The 27,518-nt window shown below is 40.7% G+C and overlaps 1 protein-coding gene and 1 pseudogene across 1 annotated transcript; both read left to right on the plus strand.

The window, feature by feature from the left end:
• The first annotated feature begins 3,392 nt into the window (after window positions 1-3,392).
• Window positions 3,393-4,742, plus strand: LOC123605438 (olfactory receptor-like protein OLF4). Its single transcript, XM_045492309.1, has one exon. It carries the CDS (start codon window positions 3,438-3,440, stop codon window positions 4,452-4,454), a length of 1,017 nt encoding a protein of 338 aa, XP_045348265.1. The 5' UTR covers window positions 3,393-3,437; the 3' UTR covers window positions 4,455-4,742.
• Window positions 4,743-15,665: 10,923 nt separating this feature from the next.
• Window positions 15,666-27,141, plus strand: LOC123604922 (annotated as a pseudogene).
• The last annotated feature ends 377 nt before the right edge of the window (window positions 27,142-27,518 follow it).

Consider the following 27,518-nt stretch of genomic DNA (forward strand, 5'->3'; position numbering starts at 1 on the left):
ACTTTCGTCTTTGGGGGCAGTTAAATGTGTTCTCACATAGTTTTTGCTGGGCATCAGGGGAGGTGGTCGGGTGCAAAGCTGCCAGAAGCGAGGGAGGTTACTGTTTGTCACAATCCCTCGGGGACCCCCTGAGCTTACTGCATCCTTGTTCTATTGTCCTAGACTCTGGGTCTTGTCTAGCAAGAGAGGGGGCACAGGATTGTAATGCAAGAGAGGCAAATGTCCAGGAGGAGACAAGAGCCCGGAGTAAGGGTCCTTGCTCTGTTTTCATTAGGATCAGGAGGCTTACAGGTGTGATGGGTGGGCACAGAGACAATGGAACCGTCAACATTAACTCATGGGCGTGGGGGAAGCTGGGGTTTGAAGACGTGTGGTGTTAGGGGTTTGGGTCAATGCAAAACAAATCCTGGGGCCGGGCACAAGGTTGTTTACAGCAGACAGGAGGGCCACCTCTGTTTACCTAAACTTGCCTAGGGAGCAAGCCAGACAGAGCAGGCTACCTTGAGGTCTACAAGGCACCTTTCTTTTGCTAATTAGCTCCCCTTGGGGCAACTTCCCCTTGCTGAGGTCTACAGCCCTGTTTATCCATTTACCTAATTTTAGTCCTTCCTTCCTGGGAAAGCAGCTTTCTGCTATTGTATTCAGTTGGGGGGTGTTTCTGCCCTGAATACCTAAACTTTTTACGTCATTTTGGATGCTTCTATCCTGAGATTTCCTATTCCTATACTTTTGTCCTATACTGGGACCTTTGCCCTGTTTACCTAACGTTGGATGCCTTCATCCTGTGGCTTTCTCTTTCTTTATGCCTTGTTAACTCATCTGTGCAAGCTCAGGGAATTCCTAAGCTTATTCTCCACACTCTGCCTCATCCATTTCATTCACCATCCCTCTGTCTTTCCACTTATTAAACATAAGTTTGTGAAATACACAACAGGAGATGGCCATCCCAACATGGAGCTTCAACCTCATTTGCCCATGGGAGGCTTAGGAATTAACATTTCCAGGAACCATTTCTACATTTTTCAGGGGATAGATCACTGATCTGGTCTATTTGGGTTGTATCCATTCCCAGCGTAACTTGGATGGTGGGGGCTGTAAAGACAGAGATTACACAACCCAGAAGACCACGGTGTCCTGTGTGTGTGTGTGTGTGACTTGTAGAGGGTGAGCAGTCCTCACAACGGGGCCAGGACTCCTAATCTCAAGGTGACACAATACAGGAGCCAGAACTCAGTCAAGAGCAGGCACCAAGACGGGGTTCTGTGTCAGTTCTTGGGATGTCTTTGCAGCACGATGAATACAGAGGGAGAGGTAGTGTGGACAAGAATGGCCCTGTGCCTTGAGGTCACAGTAGTAGCAGAGAGGTCACTTCCTTCATCACATGTCTGACAGCATCTGTCATCAGTGTCCCTCAGGCTCATTCCCCTTGTAGCGCTGGCTTCCCTTTTTGAGTTGAACATTTGAAACAAGTACATTCCTCGGGGCCTTTGCACTGGCCATTCCCTCTGCTGGGCTCATTTCCCTCATACTCCCACATCTACCTCTCTGTCTTATCAAGGTCTGTGTTCCAATATCACCTTGTTGCAGAATTTGCCCAAATACCTGTAATAGGTCAACTTATAAGATAGCAGAAAGCTTATTGTATATAAGTTTGGCTTAAACTCACCTTTCAAGATAATTGAGATAAAAGCTTATGTAGTTCCCTTTTAGGATTATCGGAAATTACTAACCGCCCCATCTCGCTTCCATAACTTCGCCTGCTTGCTAAATGGATAACTTAGGTTGCAAAATGCTCCCCTATCCCTTCTACCAAGATCTGGCCTAGGCAAGACCAACATGTAAAAAGTCACGAACTCACTGCCCCACGGTATCTTAGGGCAAACATAGCTAGCCTCCTGTAGCCTGGGAGTAAACTATGACCTATGTAAGCTTAGAAGGACCCCAGAGTATGAGATGATGAACCAGTGTTTGTTTTGGGCTTTCCTAGAAGTGCTGTTCCTGTTCCCTAGATATTAGTTCTGCTTAAAACCACATTTGCTGAGTTACTGAGAAATAAAACTTCCTCTTAACTGCTTGTTTGAGCTTTTGTAAACCTGCTTGGCATAATCACCCTTCCCCATTCTCGGGCACCGCATCCTGTTCGAACTAGATAGAAGATTAATATTGTAAACAATGTGATTCAGCATTCAACTAGCTAGGTCAACAAGTTATATTTTGAAATTCTTCAGGACTGTGTGATTGGTGCCCGTCTTATATTTTAAAAACCTACAACATTGTGTGATTGGTGCCCGCCCTTTCAAATTGCCACCCTTGTGCAACCCGATTGGTCGATACAGCCCTTATAAGACATCCCCAAAGTTTGTTCGGGGCCAGACTTTCGGGACCTGTTGTATTTCCCTGTCTGGCCCAGCCGTAATAAACGTGTTTTGATCCTGTTTTTGCTGTCTGGAGTTCATAAGCGATTGCAACTTACAACAAGGTGTCTAACTTTGGTCATTTTAAACCCTCTTAGGACAAAAAACTTTAAATTGATAGGTTACCACCAAAACTAACGTCTGTGTGTCACAATATAATTGCTACCATGAGATGTTGTAAACTGTAATTGGTTAACTAAATAATGACGTATTATGACTTGCTAAAATCCATATAAGCTCACTGCTACCTTTGTTCAGGGCCATTCTCTGCACTTTTCTCCTTAAGATCAGGAGATCAGGTTTGGCCCAGCCGTGAATAAAATCTTGCCTTGCTTCTCTTCAGCGTCTGGTGGTTTTTTTCGACAGCACCCTGTTTTAATACCCACAAAAATAGAATGCCCTATTTGCTTTGTTTTATGCCTGTTTTTCTTTTCTTCCTAACACTCCTCACCAACTAAAAAGTTATACAATTCTCTTATTTGCTTATATTTTTTCTCTATCATTGTAGGACTTTTTTTCTTTAACATCTTATGCTCATTTCTTAGATAGTGCCTGACACATGGTCAGCACTCAATGTATGTTCCTGAAATTCTTAAAGAACTTCTTAGTAAAACTGTAAAATATATGATCCCTTAGGAAAGAAGCTGATTGAAAAAAACACACAGAACATATCAGATATGTCCGAGTGCATTCCTGAAGGGGACCATATTCACATACAACATATTAAAATGAATTTCTGGGGGCGCCTGGGTGGCGCAGTCGGTTAAGCGTCCGACTTCAGCCAGGTCACGATCTCGCGGTCCGTGGGTTCGAGCCCCGCGTCGGGCTCTGGGCTGATGGCTCAGAGCCTGGAGCCTGTTTCCGATTCTGTGTCTCCCTCTCTCTCTGCCCCTCCCCCGTTCATGCTCTGTCTCTCTCTGTCCCCAAAATAAATAAACGTTGAAAAAAAAATTAAAAAAAATAAAAAATAAAATGAATTTCTGGACTCCAAACTATAAAAGTAGTATTTCAATTCTGTGAGTAATGAAGGTTTGTGTGAAATGTACTCATGTTATTTCCTTCTTTCCAAGAAGCCACCTCCACCACATGGAATTGAGCAACAAAACACAAATTTCAGAATTTTTTCTTCTGGGATTTTCAGAAGAACCAGAACTACAGCCCCTCATATTTGGGCTTTTCCTCTCCATGTACCTGATCACTGTGTTTGGAAACCTGCTCATCATCTTGGCCATCAGCACAGACCCCAACCTCCACACGCCCATGTACTTCTTCCTGGCCAACCTGTCCTTTGTAGACATCTGCTTCACCTCCACCACTGTCCCAAAGATGCTCTGGAACATCCAGACCCAGAGCAAAGTCATAACCTATGAGGACTGCATCGCACAGATGAACTTCTTCATAATCTTTTCAGTGTTGGATGACTTTCTCCTGAGTGTGATGGCCTATGACCGGTTTGTGGCCATCTGTCACCCCCTGCACTACACAATCATCATGAACCCCCAGCTCTGTGGACTCCTGGTTCTAGTGTCCTGGATCATGAGTGTTCTGTATTCCTTGTTACAAACCTTAATGGTGTTGCGGCTGTCCTTCTGTACAGAGGTGGAAATCCCCCACTTTTTCTGTGAACTCAATCAGATGATCCAACTGGCCTGTTCTGACACCTTTCTTAATGACATGATGATGTATTTTGCAACTGTGCTGCTGGGTGGTGCTCCCCTGGCTGGGGTCCTTTACTCTTATTCTAAGATAGTTTCCTCCATACGTAGGATCTCATCAGCTCTGGGCAAGTATAAGGCATTTTCCACCTGTGCATCTCACCTCTCGGTTGTCTCTCTATTTTATTGTACTGGCCTGGGAGTGTACCTCAGCTCTGCTGCTACCCAGAGCTCACACTCAAGTGCCACAGCCTCGGTGATGTACACGATGGTCACGCCCATGCTGAACCCGTTCATCTACAGCCTGAGGAACAGAAACATAAAGGGCGCTCTGAGGAGATTCTCTGCAATGGCAGCAATAAAAGGGCTAATTGTCTTGGGCTGAAGAATTTCCCATGACTGCTGGTCTAAGAGGTTTAGACTCAGAAGTTGTGATTTTTTAAGCAAATTCTGTACATAGAATTTGCTTCCTTATTTCCTGGAAGTTTTATTTTTTTTAACTACTCAGTACAATTTAGTCAGTCATTTATTAAATTTTTCCCTCTCTCTGATATCCAACAATTTTCCCTTCATTTTCTTTCTTTATATCTAAATTGATTCCCAACCTGTGATATGGAAAAAATAGGAATTCCCATTTATCTCATTGAATTGCTTGGGTTTCTTACGAATAATTTCTTCCCGGGGCGCCTGGGTGGCGCAGTCGGTTAAGCATCCGACTTCAGCCAGGTCACGATCTCGCGGTCCGTGAGTTCGAGCCCCGGGTCAGGCTCTGGGCTGATGGCTCAGAGCCTGGAGCCTGTTTCCGATTCTGTGTCTCCCTCTCTCTCTGCCCCTCCCCCGTTCATGCTCTGTCTCTCTCTGTCCCAAAAATAAATAAACGTTGAAAAAAAAAAGAAAGAAAAAAAAAAAAGAATAATTTCTTCCCAAATGACAAAAATCACCCCTTTCAAGATGTCTTTAGTTTTACTAAGAGAATAGACATTTGTTACCATTCTGATGGAAAATTCAATTTGGTAAGTAGGCCATTTGTTCCTATCCTATCCTATTTTATCCTACCCCATTCTATTCTATTCTATTCTATTCTATTCTATTCTATTCTAAATCTGAGACCACAGTTTTTCACTTTGTGTTTGCCATTCCTTTGTGTATCCCTACCTGCTCTTCCTGATGAACATACTAGTGTGTTTCATAACAGGCCATTGGTTTTATTTTCCTAATTAGGATCCTGTTCTCTTCTGGTTGTATGGCTTCATGGCTGTATGTCACCACTGCTTACATAGTCGCTGGCAAACTGATTATCAAATACTTGTCTACCAGTGGAGGCTACACGGAAAGGGAAATTCGAATGAATAGAATGACTTACTATGCTTGTACTCCAATGTTTATAGCAGCACTTTCAACAATGACCAATGATGGAAAGAGCCTAAATGTCCATCAACTGACGAATGGATAAAGGAATTATGGTTTATATACACAATGGAATACTACGTGGCAATGAGAAAGAATGAAATCTGGCCTTTTGTGGCAATGTGGATGGAAGTGGAGAGTGTTATGCTAAGTGAAATAAGTCATACAGAGAAAGACAGATACCTTATGTTTTCACTCTTATGTGGATCCTGAGAAACTTAACAGAGGACCATGGGGGAGGGAAAGAAAAAAAAAAGGTTAGAGAGGGAGGGAGGCAAACCATTAGAGACTCTTAAAAAGTGAGAATAAACTGAGGGTTGATGGGGGGTGGGAGGGAGTAGAGGGTGGGTGATGGGTATTGAGGAGGGCACCTGTTGGGATGAGCACTGGGTGTTGTGTGGAAACCAATTTGACAACAAATTTCACATTAAAAAAAAAGAATGACTTACTATGGCCTTCAAGTCAAAGATGACCTCAATTATGATAAAGCAAATTTTAAATTGTCCTTTGTATTAGTATGCACTACATTTCTTTTCAAGTTGTACATCTCCCAATCAAGTATGGAATACCAATGGCAATGTTTAAGGGCATTTATTTGCTGGGTGAATGATGGGTTAACCTGTTACAAGCAAAACACTTATAAATGAAAACTATAAAATATTGCTGAAAGAAATTAAAGAAGACATAAATAAATGGGATGGCATCCTGTGCTCCTGCTTTGAAATTTTAAGTTTTAAATTTAATTTTAGGATGGACTTAAAAAATGTTCCCCAACCCCCCCCCCATTTGTTATTTCCATAATGACATTCAATCTGTAGATTTTTTCAGTAGTGTTGCCATCTTAACAACTTTAATTCTAATTTAAATTTCTTCTAACACAGAAGCACAACTTTGCTCTCAGACTGTGCCCCACAGACCAAGACCTGTAGCATCAACACCATGAGGGAGCTTGTTAGAGAAGCAGAGTTGCTGGGGCCCCTGGAGCCCTGATAAATCAGAATTTGCATTTTAACTACAGTCCCTGGTGAATTGTGTGCACAGTGAGGTTGGAGAAGCCTTAGTGTGGAGCAGGTTTTCTCACCTTCTCACCATTGACCCTTGAAACTAGAAAATTCTTTTTGTTGGGTGCTGTCCTGTGGATGAAGGTATTCAGCAGAATCCCTTCAGACATGGACAAATATCTGCAGAGCAACGACTCTGGTCAAGAACCACTTCCCAGAGTTTCAGAACAGGAAGCATCCTGACATAATCCCAATTAAGACTATATCCCTACTTGGTTTATGCCTTTGAACAGAACAAGAAAATCCTGTGAGCCCCATTTTTACAATATGGAGCTCATGAAAGTACTACTTCATAGATTGTACTTTTGTAAAAATTAAATCATAGAATTCCTTTAGTGTGCTCAGCTAGTCTATGCTGCATAAAATATAAATATGTCTCTTATCATTAATAAACACTCATCATGAAGGAATACATGACAGTTCTTATGATCTAAATAACTTGTGATCTAAATATGAAATTCCTAATTGTTTTGGCTAAACTATCACAAAGCCAGAGTATAGTATTTTTCCTTTTAAAAAATGTATTTATTTAAGTTCAGTTCGTTAACACACAGTGCAGTATTAGTTTCAAGAAGAGAACCCAGTGATTCATCACTTACATACAACTCTCATTGCTCCCCACAAGTGCCCTCTTTAATGCCCATCACCCATTTAGCCCATCCCCCCCAAACACCTCTCTAGCAACCCTCAGTTTGTTCTCTTTATTTATCTCTTACAGTTTGCCTCTCTGTCCTTTTTTATCTTATTTTTCCTTCCCCTGCCCTATGTTCATGTTTTGTTCATCTTAAATTCCACATGTAAGTGAAGTCATATGATATCTGTCTTTTCTGACTTATTTCACTTAGCATAATACACTCTAGTCCATCCATATTGTGCAACTGGCAAGATTTCATTCCTTTTGATTGCTGAGTAATATTCCACTGTGTGTGTGTGTGTGTGTGTGTGTGTGTGTGTGTGCGCGCGCGCGCGCACTGTATGTATACATAAATCTTTATCCATTCATCGGTTGATGGATATTTGGGTTCTTTCTAAAATTTGGCTATTGTTGATAGTGCTGCTATAAACATTGGGGTTAATGTGCCCTCTGAATCAGCATTTTTGTATCCTTTGGATAAATACTTAGTTGCGCAATTTCTGGATCAGAGGGTATCTCTATTTTTAATGTTTTGAGCGATCTCCATGCCGTTTTCCAGAGTGGCTGCACCAGGTTGCATTTGCATCAGCAGTGCAACGCGTTGTGATTTTGATTTCTGTTTTCCTGATGATGAGTGATGCTGAGCATCTTTTCATGTGCCTGTTAGTCATTGGGATGTCTTCTTTGGAAAAGTATCTGCTTATGTCTTTTGTCCATTCCCTCACTGGATTATTTGTTTATTGGGTGTTGAGTTTGTTAAGTTTTCTGTAGATTTTGGATATAACCCTTTATCCAATATGTCATTTGCAAATAAATATCTTCTCTATTCTATCAGTTGCCATTTAGTTTTCCTGATTGTTTCCCTCACTGTGCAAAAGCTTTTTATCTTGATGAGGTCACAATAGTTCATTTTTGCTTTTGTTACCCTTCCCTCTCCAGAAAAGGGTCTAGTAAGAAGTTGCTGCCGCCAAGGTCAAAGAGGTTGCTATCTGTTTTCTCCTCTGGGATTTTGATGGTTTCCTGTCTTACATTTAGGTCTGCCATCCATTTTGAGGGTGTGTGTGTGTGTGTGTGTGTGTGTGTGTGTGTGGTTAAGAACATGGTCCAGGTTCATTCTTCTGTATGCCACTGTCCAGTTTTCCCAACACCATTTGCTGAAGAAATTTTCTTTTTTCCATTGGATATTCTTTCCTGCTTTGTCAAAGATTAGCTGGCCATACATTTGTGGGTCCATTTCTGGGTTCTCTATTCTGTTCCACTGATCTATGTGTCTGTGTTTGTGCTAGTACCATACTGTCTTCATTATTACAGCTTTGTCATACAGCTTGAAGTCCAGAATTATGATGCCGCCTGCTTTGTTTTTCTTTTTCAAGATTGCTTTGTCTATTTGTGTCTTTTCTGGTTTCATACAAATTTTTAAAGTGTTTGTTCTAGCTCTGTGAAGAATTCTGGTGTTATTTTGAATTTTTTTTTGAAATTTTTTTAGTGTTTATTTTTTTAGAGAGAGAGAGACAGAGTGTGAGTGGGGGAAGGTCAGAGAGAAAGGGAGACACAGAATCTGAAACAGGCTCCAGGCTCTGAGCTGTCAGCACAGAGACCAACGTGGGTCTCAAACCTACAAGCTGTGAAATCATGACCTGAGCCGAAGTCAGACGCTTAACTGACTGAGCCACCCAGGCGCCCCAAATGCTGGTGTTATTTTGATAAGGATTGCATTGAATGTGTAGATTGCTTTGGGTAGTATCGGCATTTTAACAATATTTCTTTTCCAATCCATGAACATGGAATGTTTTTTCTATTTCTTTGTGTCTTCTTTGATTTCTTTCATAAACTTTCTATAGTTTCAGCATACAGATTTTTTATCTCTTTGGTTAGTTTATTCCTATATATTTTATTTATTTATATTTTTTGGTGCAATTGTAATGGGATTGATTCCTTGATTTGTCTTTCTGCTGCTTCAATATTAGCATAAAGAACTGAAACCAATTTCTGTACACTCATTTTATATCTTGCAACTTTGCTGAATTCATTCATCAGTTCTAGCAGTTTTCTGGGTTAGGGGAGGCTTTCAGGTTTTCCATGTCATCTGTGAAGAGTAAAAGTTTGACTTCGTCCTTGCCAATTTTGATGCCTTTTATTTCTTTGTGTTATCTGATTGCTGAGGCTAGGACTTCCAACACTATGTTGAATAACAGTGGTGAGTGGACATCCCTGTCATGTTCCTGACCTTAGGGGAAAATTCTCAGTTTTTCCCCACTGAGGATGATATTCTGTGGGTCTTTTGTGAATGGCCTTTATAATCTTGAAATATGTTCCTTCTATCCCTACTTTCTCGTGGGTTTTTATCAAGAAGGGATGCTGTATTTTGTCAAATGTTTTTTCTGCATCTACTGAGAGGATCTTGTGGTTCTTATCCTTTCTTTCATTAATGTGATGTATTACATTGGTTTATTTGTGGGTATTGAACCAGGCTTGTGGCCCAGAAATAAATCCCAAGTGATCGTGGTGAATAATTCTTTTAATGAATTGTTGGATTTGGTTTGTTAGTATCTTGTTGAACATTTTTGCTTCCATGTTCATAAGGGAGACTGGTCTGTAATTCTCATTTTTAGTGGGGTTCCTGTTTGGTTTTAGAATCAAGGTAATGCTGGCTTCATAGAATAACTTTGAAAGTTTTCCTTCCATTTCTATTTTTGGAACTGCTTCAAAAGAATAGGTATTAACTCTTCTTTAAATGTTGGGTAGAATTCCCCTGGGAAGATATTAGGCCCTGGGAAATGTCTTTTTCACCCAGCAGCCTAGGGGAAAAAATTTACAGAGCTGTTACACTGTGTTTGGTTAAAACTGTTAAGCTGGTAGCCAAAGGGTTACTCTGAATTTGCTGGCAGGAAAGCAAGTATTACAAGACTAAAGAAGAACCCAAAGGTAGCTGTGTTATAATAATTGATATTCTTTAACTCAGGGTTTCCCAGTCTCTGCACTGTGGGCATCCTGCCCAGAGCCTGCCCTGTGGTGGGGAGCATCCTGTGCACTGTAAGATGTTCAGAGCATCCCTGACCTCCGTGCACCCCTCTCCAGTGTGACAGGCAAAGCTGTCTCCAGACCTTGATGAGTGTACCTCAGGGAACATAATCACACCTGATTAGAATTTGACAATCTCAACATATTTTTCTAGCATTGCTATAATAGCAATTTAATCATAAAGAATATAAAAGACCATTAAAGTGTTAGTAGCATTCACTCTTGTGAAAGTGACATAAATACCACTGAATACCATTGAATAAATACCCTAATTAGGTAAGCAAATAAACACAGTGATCACTTGCTCTGGGATAAGTTGAATTGGTTCTCAGGTGATGACGGGTTAATGTTCTCGGCTTCCGTTCTCTCTGACCCTCTCATCCATGGGGCACTGGGGTGTTCAACTCACCAGGCTGGGGTATTTGATAGGAAGGTCTTCTTGTGGAAGTCTGAATTCCTCCCTGGACGAAGATGATAGGGTCTAAACTACTGTCCTCAGCCGAGGCATCGGGGAGGCAGTGAAGCATCAGTCCCCAGCCAGAATTACTCCTCAGAGCAAATAGACAAAAATCATGCCCCTTCCTGTCGAAGGTCACACAGGCTGACAGACAGGAACCACGAGGTATTTACAGCTCCCTATATTTACTCATTAGGCACATTTCCCTCTTGTGACTCCAACCTCTAAGCACATGATTCCCAAGTGGAAAACTGCTCTGGACATAAAGGATTTTTTTTTTCCTGGTAATCCCAGTTAAAGATCAAGTGAATACATAAAGAATATTTCACTCATTTTCCCATAACTTGCCCCCTCCTGCTGGGTAAATCTTCCACTATGTTATCTCAACTCTGAGTTACACTTTTCTCCAAGTCTAAGACAGAGGAACCCCCTGGACTGGGTATGTTATCAAATCATTAACTTATCTTGGGACCCAACTCTGTTATTTCCAGTGTCTAACAACTTTTTTTGAGACAGATAGAGAGAGAGAGAGAAAGAGAGAGCATGCTGGAGAGGGGAAACGAGAGGGGGAGAGAGAGAATCCCAAGCAAGCTCCATTCTGAATGCAGAGCCCAACAAGGAGCTCGATCTCATGAACCATGAGATCATGATCTAAGCCAAAGTCAAGAGTCAGATGCTCAACCGACTAAACCACCCAGGTGACACAATGTCTATTCTTTTTAATAAGGGAAAGAACTGGGTTCTTCTGATAATAAACCTTGGGCATTATACACATTGGCTTCAAGACATTTTGGCCGTCACGATTACAAATGTTTTACTTTATCAAAAGTTAAAAGCTGGCATTTGGTCCCTTCTTATAAAATGATGTTAATGATAACAGATATATTTACATCTTTTTAATGTACTACGGTGTGGGCTTAACTTTTTATAGGGATTGTTTCATTTAATTTTTGCAAACATTTTATCCCCAAGGAAGCACATTTAAGAACTCCATTCTGCATTATAGAAATTGTGCATGGCGGTGTCGAGTTATCTGTCCAAATTAATATCTGAGTATGTGGTTGCTTTGAGTTCGATTCTGTCAGTATGTTTCTAGTTCTCCAACTGGGGCAATGGTTCCCAGCCAGAAATGAATTTTCCCTGAGGATGTCTGGCAATGTCTGAAGGGATGTTGCTAAACACACACAACCCCAGGAAAGCACCCACAAAATATTATCCTGCCACAAATGTCAACCACAAAAGGTGAGAAACCCATCCAGACCAGCATTTCTCCAGCTTCAATGTGCCTGTGAATCCACACAGATCCCCCTCCAAATGCAGAATCTGATCACACATCCTGGGTGGCCCAGAGATTCTGCATTTCTAGCAAGCTCCTGGGTGATGCTAATGTGTGGGTCCGGGTCTGTGGACCACTCTTTGATTAGCAAGGAGGTGATCTTGTGTTAGGGATAGGCGTAGGTAGTTTTAAGTCTTCTGCACCGAATATTGTCATTGCAGGTAATTTTGAAGGAACAGTGTTTTTGCTCATTCTTCAGGTTGTGCAAAATCTGTGTTAACTGCTTTCACAAGTGACCAAAATAATATCGTTATGAAAAATACTGTGTAGCTGGCAGATTAAGGCCCTCCCAAATATCTCCACATCATAATCCCCAGTACTTTAACATGTTATTTTTATAGCAAAGAAGGATTAAGATGGCAGATTGAACAGGGCTGCTAATCAGCTGCCATTCAGATAAAAGGATTAGCTGTGATTGTCCAGGTGGGGCTAAGGTAATCATGATGGTCTCCCAAATGTTGAGGAGGGAGACAAAAGAGTTGGTGTCACAGAGACTTTGAAAATGCTACCCTGCTGGCTCTGAAAGTGGAGGAAGAGCCATGAACCAAGAACTGCAGGTGACCAGCGACAGAGACTGGAAATGGAAAGGAAAGAGATTCTCCCCAGAGCCTCTAGAAGGAACTCAACCCTGCGGACATCTTGCCATTATCCCAACGAGACTCCTTCCAACCTTCTGACTCCAGAACTGTAAGAGTGTGTATGTGTTTGTTTTAAGCAGCTAGCGTAGCGATGTTTTACAGCGGCAGGAGGAATCTCATACAAACATTGTCAGTAGAATTATATGAGGGAACCAAGTTTAAGCCTCTCAATTCTCTCATCAGCTTCCCTTGCATAAGGGCAGATGACATTAAAAATCCACAGTAAGTAGGAAGAAATTTTTAAATTGATTTGGAGAGTGGAAGGGATCAACATGGCAGAGCAGCATGGAGATCCTGAGCTTGTCTTGTCCCTGAAACGCAGCTAGATCAGCACCAAACCATTTCGAACACAGGAAATTGATCTGAAGATTAACATAATGTTCTGCATAACTTGTGCCACAGAACTTGGCAGGTACCTGGTGCAGAAAGGTGAACTGGGGGAGCGAAAAGCCACAGGAGGTAGAGAGCTGTTTTTTCAGAGAGGGGACAGAGAGAGAAAGGAGGAGAATGCAGGAAAAGCACTCCCCTGAAAGTAGCTGGAGAGCAAGAATGAAAACACTCGCAGGGGATTGAACAAGAAATCTGTTCCCCAAAACCATTGTCAGGGAGAGAGGAAAGGGTTTCAATACCACCAGATTCTATAAACAATGGAGCACAAAGTCTGAAGTTTTGGAGCTCAGTTCCTGGCAGTGCTCTGGTAAGGAAATAGGTTGAATCCCCAGGAGCAAGGAGCAGGGTCTGAAGGATCTGTGTGACACATGGGGAGAAGAAGTTCCCCTGCTGGGGGGCCATTTAGTAGAGGCCATATGGCCTCCCCACAGGCAAAAGTCCCAGCAGACCATGGGAAGCAGCCACGTTTGCTGGTATTAGGACAAAGATGCCAGAGTGCAGTGAAACCTGGCACTGGCTGTGTGTTGTGATTTACCATCATCTCTGAACCTCTGCTGCTGTGCAATCAAATGAACATTTTCTGGGGCAAGCTAACACCCACCCATTTGTCAGCAAGATCCTCCCTCAGAGATTTCACCCGGGTCCAAGCTGCAGGGGTTTCTGAGGTGTGGGATTTGAAACACAACCACCTCTGAGATAAAACGCTAGAGGAAGGTGTTGCCCGGCAGGCGGACAGGTGGGACACAGACAGCGCAGAGGTGGGGAGTGGATGGAGACCTGAGACAAAGGAGGGGTGCTCGATCCCAGGTTGATGAGAGAGTAAAGTTGGCAGGGAGCTGGGTGAACCCATTTCCACCTCCCCTGTGCAGGCACATGGATCCACCCCAGTAAGCTAAGCAACACTACCTACTGGCGATAGAAGCCATTAGACCAAGCCCCACCAAATGGTGCCCTCCAAGCACATCCCATAGAAGACCAGAACAAGTCACTCCACTGCTTACAGTATAGACTGTAGAGGGCTCCTTAGTTTCACTTCTAGGGGAAATTGGACACAACTTCACGTGAGTTTCATTCTGTTTGCTGGTTCATTTTTTGGTTCATTTCCTTTGCGTCTGTTGTTTAAATTATTTTCTCTTTCTTTCATGGATACAGAAAGAGAAAAATTTATCTTTCTTACTTATTTTTTTAACTTTTTCCTCTATTTCATTTTCTTTATTTAACTTTTTATGTAAATTTCTTTAGTTTCCATTCTTTTCTTACTTTTTTCTTTCCCTTTTTTCTCTATTCAATCAAGCTAGTTTCAACAAACAGACCAAAACACACTTAACTACCTTCCTTTATGATTTTTTGTTCTGTTTTTAACTTTTTTAATTTTATTAATATTTTTCTCCCTCCAAAATAACAAAATGAAGGAATTCACCCCAAAAAAAGAACAGGAAGAAATGACAGCAAGGTGCTTGATCAATACAGATACAAGCAAGAGGTTAAAACTAGAACTTAGAACCATGATACTAAGAATGCTAGCTGCAGTTGAAATAACCATAGAATCAGTTTCTGTGGAGATACAAGAATAAAACCCAGACAGGATGAAATTAAAATGCTATAATCAAGATGCAATTTCAAACGGATGCCATGATGGCAAGGATGGATGAAGCAGAACACTGAATGAGTGATATAGAAGATAAAATTATGGAGAATAATGAATCAGAAAAAAAAGGAGGGAAACAAAGGCAAAAGTTCATGATTCAAGACTTAGAGAACTCAGTGACTTATTACAAAGGAACACCATCTGAATCACAGGAGTCCCAATGATGAAGAGAGAGAAAAGGGAGCAGAAGATTTATGTGAGTAAATTAAAATGGAAAACTTCCCTAATCTGAGGGAGAACACAGACATTAAAATCCAAGAAGCACAGTGAACTCCCATTAGATTCCACAAAAACTGAACATCAACAAGGCATATCATAGTCAAATTCAAAAAATACATAGACACGGAAAGAATCATGAAAGCAGCAAGGTAAAAAAAAAAAATCCTTAACCTATAAGGGAAGACAGATCAGGTTCACAGTAGACCTATCCACAGAGACATGGCAGTTCAGAAAGGAGTGGCAGTAAATATGCAATATGCTGGATCAGAAAATTATGCAGCCAAAAATTATTTATCCAGTCAGGCAACCATTCAAAATAGGAGAGATAAAAAGTTTCCCAGAAAAACAAAAACTAACGGAGTTCATGGCCACTAAAACAGCACTGCAGGAAATTTTAAAGGGAACTCTTGAGTGAATAAAAGACAAAAGAAAACAAAAAGATTAAAAGCAACAAAGTCTAGAAAAGACCAGAAAACTTCACTAGAAAAACACCAACTCTACAGGCAAGAGAATGGCACTAAAATCACATCTTTCAGTACTCACTCTAAATGTCAATGGACTAAATGCTCCAATCAAAAGACACTGGGTACCAGAATGAATAAGAAACCAAGACCCATATATGCTGCTTACAAGAGACTCGTTTTAGACCCAAAGACACCTGCAGATTGAAAGTAAGGAGATGGAGAACCATCTATCATGCTAATGGTCATCAAAAGAAAGCTGGAGTAGCCATACTCATGTCATACAAACTAGATTTTAAAGTAAAGACTGTAACACAAGAGATGATGGATATCATAATTCAGGACTATATCCACCAAGAAGATACAACAATTGTAAATATTTATGCCCCCAAAGTGGAAGAAACCACATATATAAATCAATTAATCACAAACAGAAATAAACTCATTGATAAGAATACCATAATAGTAGGGGATTTCAACAACTCATTTAGATCAATGGATATATTATATAAGCAGAAAAATCAACAAGGAAACAATGGCTTTGAATGACACCGAATCAGATGGACTTAACATATATATTCAGAACATTTCATCCTAAAGCAGCAGAATACACAGACAGTCTTCTCAAGTGCACATGGAACATTCTCAAGAATAGATCACATCCTTGGTCACAAAACAGCCCTCAACAAGTACAGAAAGATCAAGATCATACCTTGCATGTTTTCAGACCACAACACTATGAAGCTTGAAATCAAACACAAGAAAAAAATTGTAAAGACCATGAAAGCGCTGAGATAAACATCCTAAAAAGAATGAATGGGTTAACCAAGAAATTAAAGAGGAAATAAAAAAGTACATGGAACTCAATGAAAATGAAACACAACAGGTCAAAACCTCTGAGATGGAACAAAGGCAAACATAAGAGGAAACTATATAGCAATCCATGACTTCCTAAAGAAGGAAGAAAAGTTTCAAGCACACAACCTAAACTTACACCTAAAAGAGCTGGAAAAAGAACAGCAAAAAAAGGCCAAAACCAGCAGAAAAAAGGAAATAATATACAGTAGAAATCAATGATATCAAAATCAAAACAAAAAAAACCACAATAGAACAGATCAATGAAACCAGGAGATGGTTCTTTGAACAAATTAACAAAATTGATACACCACTAACCAGATGGATCAAAAAGAAAAAGAAAAGGACCCAAATAAATAAAATAAAAAATGAAAGAGAGGAGATCAAAACCAACACTGCAGAAATACAAACAATAATAAGAGAATATTATAAGCAAATATATGGCAACAAATTGGACAATCTGGAAGAAATAGACAAGTTCCTAGAAACATATAAACTACCGATACTGAAACAGGAAGAAATATAAAACTTCAACAGACCCATAATCAGTATGAAGAAATTGAATCACTAATGAAAAATCTCCCAACAAACCAAAGTCCAGAGCTGGATGGCTTTCCAGTGGAATGCTACCAAATATTTAAAGAAAAGTTAATGCCTATTCTTGTGAAGCTATTCCAAAAAAACAGATGGGAGGAAAACTTCCAAACTCATTCTGCAAGGCCAGCATTACCTCGATTCCAAAACCAGACAAAGACCCCACTAAAAAAGAACTACAGACCAATTTCTCTGATGAATATGGATGCAAATTCTCAACAAGATACTAGCCAGCCATGTCCAACAATACATTAAAAGAATTGTTCACCATGATCAAGTGGGATTTATTCCTCAGATGCAGTGCTGGTTCAATATCCAGAAATCAACCAATGTGATACATCACATCAATAAAAGAAAGGATAAGAACCACATGATCTTCTTAATAGGTGCTGAAAAAGAATTTGACAAAATACAGGATCCTTTCTTGATAAAAACCCTCAAGAAAGTAGGGATAGAAGGATCATACCTCAAGATCATTAGGGCCATATATGAAAGACCCACCATTAATATCATCCTCAAAAACAGAAACCTTTCCCCCTAAAGTCAGGAATACGACAAGGATGTCCACTCTCACTACTGTTATTCAACATAGTGTTGGAAGTCTTAGCCTCAGCAGTCAGACAAAACAAAGAAATAAAAGGCATCCATATCAACAAGGAGAAGTCAAATTGTCACTCTTTGTAGACAACATGATACTCTAAGTGGAAAGCCCAAAAGACTCCACCAAAAAGCTGCTCAAACTGATACACGAATTCAGCAAAATTGCAGGACACTAAATCAATGTACAGCAATCGGTTGCATTTCTTTTTTTAATTTTTTTTTCTGAGAGAGAGAAAGACAGAGCATGAGCAGGGGAAGGGTAGAGAGAAAGGGAGACAGAGAATCCGAAGCAGGATCCAGGCTCTGAGCTGTCAGCACAGAGCCCAATGTGGGGCTCAAACTCGTGAACTGCAAGATCATGACCTGAGCTGAAGTTGGATGCTTAACTGACAGAGCCAGCCAGGCACCCATCGGTTACATCTCTATACACCAATAATGAAACAACAGAAAGAGAAATCAAGGAATAGATCCCATTTGCAATTACACCAAAGCCATATAATACTTAGGAATAAACCTAACCAAAAGAGGTAAAAAATATAAGGAATTAAGAAGACACCAAAAAAAAAAAGGAAAAATATTCCATGCTCATACATTAGGAGAACAAATATTGCTAAAGTGTCAATATTACCCAAAGCAATCTACATATTCTATGCAGTTCCTATCAAAATAATACCAGCATTCTTCACAGAGCTAGAATAGAAAATCCTAAATTTGTATGGAACCAGAAAAGATTCTGAACAGCCAAAGCAATCCTGAAAAAGAAAACCAAAGCTGGAGGCATCACAATCCCAGACGTCAAGCTGTATTACAAAGCTGTAACCATCAAGACACTATGGTACTAGCACAAATACAGACACATAGATCAATGGAACAGAACAAGGAACTCAGAAATGGACCTGGAAACATATGAACAACTAATACTTGACAAATAAGGAAAGAATATCCAATGGAAAAAAGATAGTCTCTTCAGCAAATGGAGTTGGGAAAACTCGACAGCAACATGCAGAAGGATCAACCTGGACCACTTTCTTACACCATACACGACAATAAATTCAAAATGGATAAAATACTTAAACATAAGACAGGAACCTATCAAAATCCTACAGGAGAAAACAAGCAACAACCTCTTTGATCTCAGCTGCAGCAGCTTCTTACTTGACATGTCTCTGAAGGCAAAGGAAACAAAAGCAAACATGAACTATTGGGACCCCATCAAGATAAAATGCTTCTGCACAGTGAAGGAAACAATCAGCAAAACTAAAAGGCAACCAACAGAATGAGAGAAGATATTTGCAAATGACGAAGCAGATAAAGGGTTAGTACCCAAAATCTGTAAAGAACTTATAAAACTCAACATCATAAGAACAAATATTCCAGGGAAGAAATGGGCCAAAGACATCAATAGACACTTTTCCAAAGAAGACATCCAGATGGCTAACAGACACATGAAAAGATGCTCAACATCAACCATCATCAGGGAAATACAAATCAAAACCACAATGAGATACCACTTCACACTTGTCTGAAGGACTAAAATGAACAACTTAGGCAACAACAGTTGTTGCCAATGGTGCAGAGAAAGAGGAACCCTTATGCACTGCTGATGGGAATACAAACTGATGCAGCCACTCTGGAAAATGTATAGAGATTCCTCAAAAAATAAAAAAAGAACTACCCTACAACCCAGCAGTTGCACTACTAGGAATTTACCCAAAGGATTCAAAAATGCTGTTTCGAGGGGCACATACACCCAAGTTTTTATAGCAGCACTATCGACAATAGTCAAAGTATGGAAAGAGTCCAAATGTCCATCAACTCATGAATGGATAAAGAAGTGGTACATATATATGTGCGATATTAGTTGGAATCAAAAAGAATGAGATCTTGCCATTTGTAACAACATGCATGGAACTAAAATGTATCATGCTAAGTGAAATAAGTCAGATAAATATCATTTGATTTCACTCATATGTGGAATTTAAGAAACAAAACAGATGAACATAGGGCAAGGGAAGTAAAAATAAGATTAAAAACAGAGAGGGAGACAAACCATAAGAGAGTCTTAAATACAGAGAACAAACTGAGGGTTGCTGGAGGAGAGGTGGGTGGGGGGTGGGCTAAATGAGTGATGGGCATTAATGAGGACAATTGTTGGGATGAGCACCGGGTGTTATATGTAAGTGATAAATCACTAAATTCTATTCTTGAACCATTGACTTGGAATCAATGAAATGATTCCATGAAACTCACTAATATTAACTAATTTGGATTTATATTTTTAAAATATAACAATAAATTAAAAGTAAATAAATAAATAATAAATTGAAAGTAAATAAATAAATTCAATAAAGTAGCAGAACTTTAGAAAAAAATTGAAATTCCAGCGTATAAATAGAGGTATTAAGTTCTTTCATGATCTGATTAAAGATTAATCAGATTAATATTTCTGTTGTGTGTACATGTGTTTATGGGATTGAGAGAGAGTCTAGATAGAGTGTGTGCTCAAATCTCTCAGTTGGTCATATCGTGTTCCCCTCATTGCTTTTAAACATCGAAATTCTTCCACATCCTTACTAGTAAGAAGTACTTTTCCATATATTGCTGTGTTATGTCACATCTGACTTTCCTTATTTCTGCCATTTTATATTTTGAAGTCAGATCTGTTTTTTAAAATAGGAATCACCTCCTGTCCTTATGTGCAACATGTTCTTTTGTATTTAACTAAAGATTCCCTACATCTTTTCCATCAGCATGATTGAGTCCATTTATGGTTACATACGATAAAATTATAGCTTTAGCTACTGCTTCCTCCACTGTATGTTAAAAACTATATTTTCCCATCATTTATTTCCAAGCTTTTACCCATTTCGTCCTGACTCAGAGACCCATGTGGATGTGATTATCGCTCTTTTACATCTTTTCTGTAAGACATTAGTGTTGGATCATTGTTCAATTTTGTTTAATACGGTTACTAGAAGCCATCATGTTTAACACGATTTTCGTTTCCCTACTGTACTTTTTTAATACATTCTCATGTTCTTAGAACTTGTTTCTGTATGAATGCACACCTTTGTGACCAAAAGATGCAAACAAAGCAGGTGAGGCCCCTGCTCCTTTGGGTCCTATATTATACTGGAGAAGAGAGCAAAGAAATAAGTGCTTATATGACATAGGGTCTTCAAGGATAACTCATAGAAAGAAAGGGGATAGATGGTCACGGAACGTGAATTATTTTGCACAGTACAGTCTGGGAAGGTTTCTGCATGTCAGACAAGGAACAGAGTAACAGAACTGGAGCGTTCCCACTGGATGTGGCAAAACAAAGATCAAACCCCAGATAACAAAGGAAAGAATACCACCAAGGAAAGTGAGGAAAGGGCCAGCCACATCCATTGTTGGGACACATAAAAACAAGCGTGGTCAAATAGACAGGGAATAGGTACATTAATAACAATCAGGTCAGGGGCCTGAGGTGGATACCATGACGAGGCAAGTGGAGTCATCAGCCCGGGCTCCCTGGAGTCTGACTTAACATCAGCACCCACACTCACTACATTTTCTCTCGGCAACCAGGCTCCTATAATGGACTCGCCATTCACACTGCTTTTTTCCCACATGAGCAGGCAACGGTCTTCTGCTAAAACTACTTTTCCCGTTATACCAGTGGATTCCATTTTTTGTACTGTCCACAGGAAACATGCCTTTGACATTATGATCCAGAATGTGTGCACATGCAAATACACAAATCCACATGGGTGCTCACACGTGTGTGCGCACGCACACACACACACACACACACACGCGACTGAACAAACAGAATGACCACTCATAAACTAACAGGAAGGATCTATGCTGAACTTTTTATATATATTCACCTAATCTGTCGACCACCTTGGAGGGTGGATACCACTGCCCCCACTATACTAGTGAGAATATTAACATTTTAAAACGATTTGCTTGTCTTCCCAAATTCAAACAGTTAACATTTTTTGGTGGATCTAAAATTCAAAGCTCATTAACTGATCCCAAAGTTGTCCAAAGTTGTGTGTGTTTATCATATAGAAAAACCTGTTACCATTTGATCTTGATAAATCCCCGCTATTTTTGTATGCTGTGTATTTGCTTTTGTCAGTTGGGGATTTATTCCTTTTACTCATATTTCCAGTGGATGTTTATACTTTATGTGTCTTGACACGATAAATACAGCACTCTTTTCTCTTTTGGAGAAATTGGATTTTGTTGCTTTATTAGTCATACTGGGCATATGGGGGTAAACCTAGGATTGGAATGCAGCCAGAACCAGGGAAGCTTTCTTATCATCACGATCTCTCAGGGACCACCTGGGCTTATGAGATCTTTCTCCCTGCTCTTCCTTTGCTCTGTCTCCTTCTGAGTTTTTTATACTTCTCTAAATGAAGAAGAGAAGAATGGTCATATTAAAATGGAGCAGCGTGTTTTCATGTTCATGGGAATCTTACCAACTGAAAATTGGGTACTTTTCTATATTCTTTAGGATAATGACAATTTGATATTGAGAACTTCACCTGTATCATTTCTTTCCTAAATATTGTAACTAGGGGTGGGGCGCCTGGGTGGCGCAGTCGGTTAAGCGTCCGACTTCAGCCAGGTCACGATCTCGCGGTCAGTGAGTTCGAGCCCCACGTCGGGCTCTGGGCTGATGGCTCAGAGCCTGGAGCCTGTTTCCGATTCTGTGTCTCCCTCTCTCTCTGCCCCTCCCCCGTTCATGCTCTGTCTCTCTCTGTCCCAAAAATAAAAATAAACGTTGAAAAAAAAAAATAAATATTGTAACTAGGGGTGAGAAGAACCCGTAGTCACCTGGCCCCAGAAGGCTGTGGTGGGCCAGTGTGGACCCTCAAAATACAGATGCCAGAATGTTAACCATCATTGGAAGTAAGAAGGAGATCTACTTCTATTTGCAGGATTCCTTAGGGACAAAATTAATGAAGTGCAAGGAACACTAGGCAAAGGAAGGGCTCCCTGTGTCGTGAAGTTTCAGCTGTAGCAGGAGGCCACCTCGTTCCCCAACAGTCCCTGCCATCACCTCTCTCTTACTTGTTTCCTGACCACACTGCCTCCATTTTTATACCTGGGTACCCGAAACAAATGCCTTCCTCAGGGCCTTTGAACTGGCTTTTCTTCCTGCAGAGCCCACACTTCCCCAGATAACCTCATGTCTTCCGTGCACAGATCCCAGAAGTCTCTCTTCAAATGTCACCTTGCTTTTAGGTCTTCCTGAACTCCCCGTAAAGATAATAACCCAACCATTTTCTTTTATGCCTGCTTTCCCCACACACACACACACACACATCATTGTAATTATGGCATTTCTGCCATGTTACTGGTGCCCATTTGTGCTAATATTAATCTTTTTTTTTCTTCTAATTTTTAGTCACCACCACCACCACATGGCACCAGGCAATGATACCCAAATTTCAGAATTTCTTCTTCTGGGATTATCAGATGAACCAGAATTACAGCCCCTCATATTTGGGCTTTTCCTCTCCATGTACCTGATCATTGTGTTTGGAAACCTGCTCATTGTCCTAGCTGTCAGCTCTGACTCCCACCTCCACACACCCATGTACTTCTTCCTGGCCAACCTGTCCTTTGTAGACATCTGCTTCACCTCTACTGTCATCCCAAAGATGCTCTGGAACATCCAGACCCAGACCAAAGTCATAACCTATGCAGGCTGCATCACACAGATGTACTTTTTCCTACTCTTTGTAGAATTAGACATCTTTCTCCTGACTGTGATGGCTTACGACCGCTTTGTGGCCATCTGTCACCCCCTGAACTACATGGTCATCATGAACCCCCGGCTCTGTGGACTGCTGGTTCTGGTGTCCTGGATCATGTGTGCCCTGAATTCCTTGTTAGAAAGCTTAATGGTATTGCGGCTGTCCTTCTGTACAGTCTTGGAAATCCCCCACTTTTTCTGTGAACTCAATCAGATGATCCAACTTGCCTGTTCTGACACTTTTCTCAATAACATGGTGATGTATTCTGGAATTATGCTGCTGGCTGGTGGTCCCTTTGTTGGGATCCTTTACTCTTACTCTAAGATAGTTTCCTCCATACGTGGGATCTCATCAGCTCAGGGCAAGTATAAAGCATTTTCCACCTGTGTGTCTCACCTCTCGGTTGTCTCTCTATTTTATTGTATTGGCCTGGGAGTGTACCTTAGCTCTGCTGCTACCCAGAGCTCCCACTCAAGTGCCACAGCCTCAGTGGTGTATACAGTGGTCACACCCATGCTGAACCCCTTCATCTACAGCCTGAGGAACAAAGACATGAAGGGGGCTCTGACGCGGAGAAAGGGGAACACTTTTGCAGTGTTGGTGGGAATGCAAACCGGTGCAGCCACTCTGGAAAACAGGATGGAGGTTCCTCAAGAAATTAAAAACAGAACTACCCAACGACCCAGCAATTGCACTACTAGGTATTTATCCAAAGGACACAAAAATGCTGACTCGAGGGGGCACACACACCCCCATGTTTTTAGCAGCACTATCAAAAATAGCCAAATTAGGGAAGGAGACTAAATTTCCCTTGACTGATGAATGGATAAAGAAGATGTGGTGTATATATATAATGGAATATTTCTCGGTGATCAAATAAATGAAATCTTGCCATTTGCCATTTGTGGATGGAAGTAGAGTGTATTACGCTCAATGAGTCAGCCAGAGAAAGACAAGTATGTGATTTTGCTCGTGTGGAATTTAAGAAACACAACAGATGCACATAGGTCAAGAGATAGAAAAATAAACCAAGATAAAAACAGAGAGGGAGGCAAACCAAAAGAGACTCTTAAATACAGAGAACAAACAGAGGGTTGCTGGGGGTGGGGGGGAGATGGCTTAAATGGGTGGTGGGCATTAAGCAGGGCACCTGCTGTGCCCTGCTGTGATGAGCACTGGGTATTACATGTAAGTGATGAATCATTGGGTTCTGCTCCTGAAACCAATACTACGCCAAACGTTAACATGGATTTCAATAAAAAAACAAAAAGCAAACTGGGCTCAAAATCCTTCATTACTCTTTTCAGATACTGAGGTGACTTTTTATAAGCACAGAATTTTCTGGAATAAGAACCATAAGTTGCAAGTTCATGAGAGATCTGGTTGTATTAAATTATTTATCACACACCTGCCTTAATAAAAGGTGAAATGTTAAAAAAAAAAAAAGATTGTAGACTATGTGGCTCCATTTGTGTATAATTCAAGAAGATGCACACTAAGCTTTCATTTCTCTGTTATATTATTGTGAAGATGTAATCCAACTGAGCCTCCATATCCTTATTTCTGAAGGTAATGTGGGGTAATGAGCCCTAACTCCAGACAGATGGTGTGAGGAATAAATGAAAGGCATAGAGCACTTTCTTGGATCTGAAGAAAATATTCAAGGTTAAGGGTGTGATATGTATATGTGTGTGTTCGTTTATGTCCATCTTTCTCTCAAATAAACACATTAATATGCATACATGTAGATGCACAGAGGACTTACTAAAATCCCATCTATTATGTTGAAAGAAAATGTTAAATATGGCGGAAGGGGGTGGGGAGGATCGTAATGAAAAGAATAAACATTCAAGTCAACATAAACTAGAAAGAATAGAATTTTGACACAAAGACTTAAAATGGAACAGGTGACCTCAATTTTAAGAAGGAATTGTCTTTTATACATACAATGGAATACTACTTGGCAATGAGAAAGAATGAAATATGGCCATTTGTAGCGACATGGATGGAACTGGAGAGTGTTATGCTAAGTGAAATAAGTCATACAGAGAAAGACAGATACCTTATGTTTTCACTCTTATGTGGATCCTGAGAAACTTAACAGAAGACCATGGGGGAGGGGAAGGGAAAAAAAAAAAAAGGTTAGAGAGGGAGGGAGGCAAACCATAAGAGACTCTTAAAAACTGAGAACAATCTGAGGGTTGATGGGGGGTGGGAGGGAGGAGAGGGTGGGTAATTGGGTATTGAGGAGGGCACCTGTTGGGATGAGCACTGGGTGTTGTATGGAAACCAATTTGACAATAAATTTCATATTAAGAATAAATAAATTATAAAAAGGAATTGTCTTTTATCTCAAATCTTCAAAGGCCTCAGAGTCAAGACCACATTTACATGTATGTAGTGAGAAATCACTGTCCAGCAAGTAGGGCAGAATATCTCCAAACTGAAACTAAATTCTTTCCATTTAAGGTGGGATTTCAATACCAAATGCCTTTACCCAAGCGAAAGTTCACCGAATGAATTGAAAGGCTCAAATCCTGCTCCTATAAACAATATATTTCTGAACAAACTTCTGCATTCGATTCCTGATGCTGCTACAATAAATGACTACACTTGTGGCTTAAAACAAAGATTTATCCAAAGTTTCTAGGTCAGAAGTCTGAAATGGGTCTCGCTGGGTTAAAATTAAGAGATCGTCAAGGCTGTGATCCTTCTGGACACTCCAGAAGAGAATTCACTCCCTTTCCTATTTCTATTTTTTAGTGGCAACCTGCATTTTTTGTCTAGTGGCCCTTCCTCTAGCCCGCAGCATTGTGTCTGAAAATGTCTCTCTGATTCCAATTCTTTTCTTCCATTTTCTGCATTTAAAATGTTTGTTTGTTTGTTTTGAGAGAGAGAGACAGGGAGAAAGAGACCAAGCATGAGCAGGGGAGGGCCAGAGAGAGAGAGAGAGGGAGAGAGAGAATCCCACGCATGCTCTGCTCTGTCAGCACAAAGCCAGAAATGGGGCTCGGTCCCACAAACTGTGAGATCATGACCTGAACCAAAATCAAGAGCTGCACTATTAACCTAGTGAGCCACCCAGGCACCCCCTTCCTCTTTCTCATTTAAAGGACCGCTGTGATTGCTCTAATCCCATCCCGATAATCTAGGCTAATCTTTTTTTTTTTTATCAAATTCAGTGATTAGCAGACTTATTCCACCTCCTGGCTACATTCCTCTTAGTCTGTAAACAAATGTTTTCAAAAGTTCTTTGGCTTAGGATGTGGACATCTTTTGGAAGCCCTTATTCTGCCTACTCCATAGTTTTTGCTCAAATATAAATTATTTGCTGTCACTCAAGAGCCCTTAGGTAAAAGAATTGAACACAGAATTTATCAACACCTGTAGAGTTATGTGAAAAACTTTCCTTCAAAATCACATATACAGAAGATTCCTGGTGGAGAAGACCTAAAACTGCCTACACGTGTCTCTAACACAGGAGCACAGCCTTGCTCTCAAGCTGTGCTCCACAGACCAGGACCCACAGCATCAACACCACCGGGGAGTTTATTAGAAACACAGAGTCCCTGGAGACCTGGAGACCTAATGCATCATAATTGGCATTTTAACTACAAACTCTGGCGATTTGTACACACAATGCAGGTAGAGAGAGCAGTGCTGGTCTCGAATAATATTTCTCACCTTCTCACCATTGACATTTGGGGCTGGGTGAATATTTGTATTGGGTGCTGTCCTATGGGTTATAGGTGTTTGGCAACATCCTTTCACACATGGCCAAATATCCCCACGGGCAAACTCCTGCCTGGTTGAGAACCACTGTGCCAGGGTTTGAGGACTGGAAGCATCGTGACCGAATTCCAATCAAGGCTTCATCCAGCAAGACAATTTATAACTGTGATATTATGATTTGTAATAAAAAAAATTATTTGGTCTACATCCCCCTTTCTGATATAGAGCTCCTAAAACTCTTCCAATTTCCTAAGTGAGTCATTGTGTTGGGGGGAGGGGCATCCGGGTGGCAGTCAGGAAAGGGTCCAACTCTTGATATCATCTCACGATTTGTGAGATCTTCGCTGTTAGCACAGAGGCTGCTTGGGATTCTCTCTCTCTCTCTCTCCACCCCCCTCAAAATAAATCAATGTAGTTAAGGGGAAAAAAATGTCTCCTGTCAGGTTAATGAAGTGACGTTGAGAGGGGCTACTGGCCAGGAGGACCAACCGTGTTATTAGAAGACTGAAACTTCACATCCCAGCCCCTGACCTCCTGGGAAGAAGGAGGGGCTGAAGATCGAGTCTAATCACCAATGGCCGATGATTTAATCAACTGTGTCTACATAGCGAATCTTCCATAAAACCCAAAAGGA

This window comes from Leopardus geoffroyi, chromosome A2 (assembly GCF_018350155.1).
Source record: "Leopardus geoffroyi isolate Oge1 chromosome A2, O.geoffroyi_Oge1_pat1.0, whole genome shotgun sequence".
Classification (NCBI taxonomy): Eukaryota; Metazoa; Chordata; class Mammalia; order Carnivora; family Felidae; genus Leopardus; species Leopardus geoffroyi.

Excerpts from the sequence above, each read along its gene's own strand:
- LOC123605438 (XM_045492309.1), top strand. The coding sequence starts at position 3,438 with ATGAAGGTTTGTGTGAAATGTACTCATGTTATTTCCTTCTTTCCAAGA.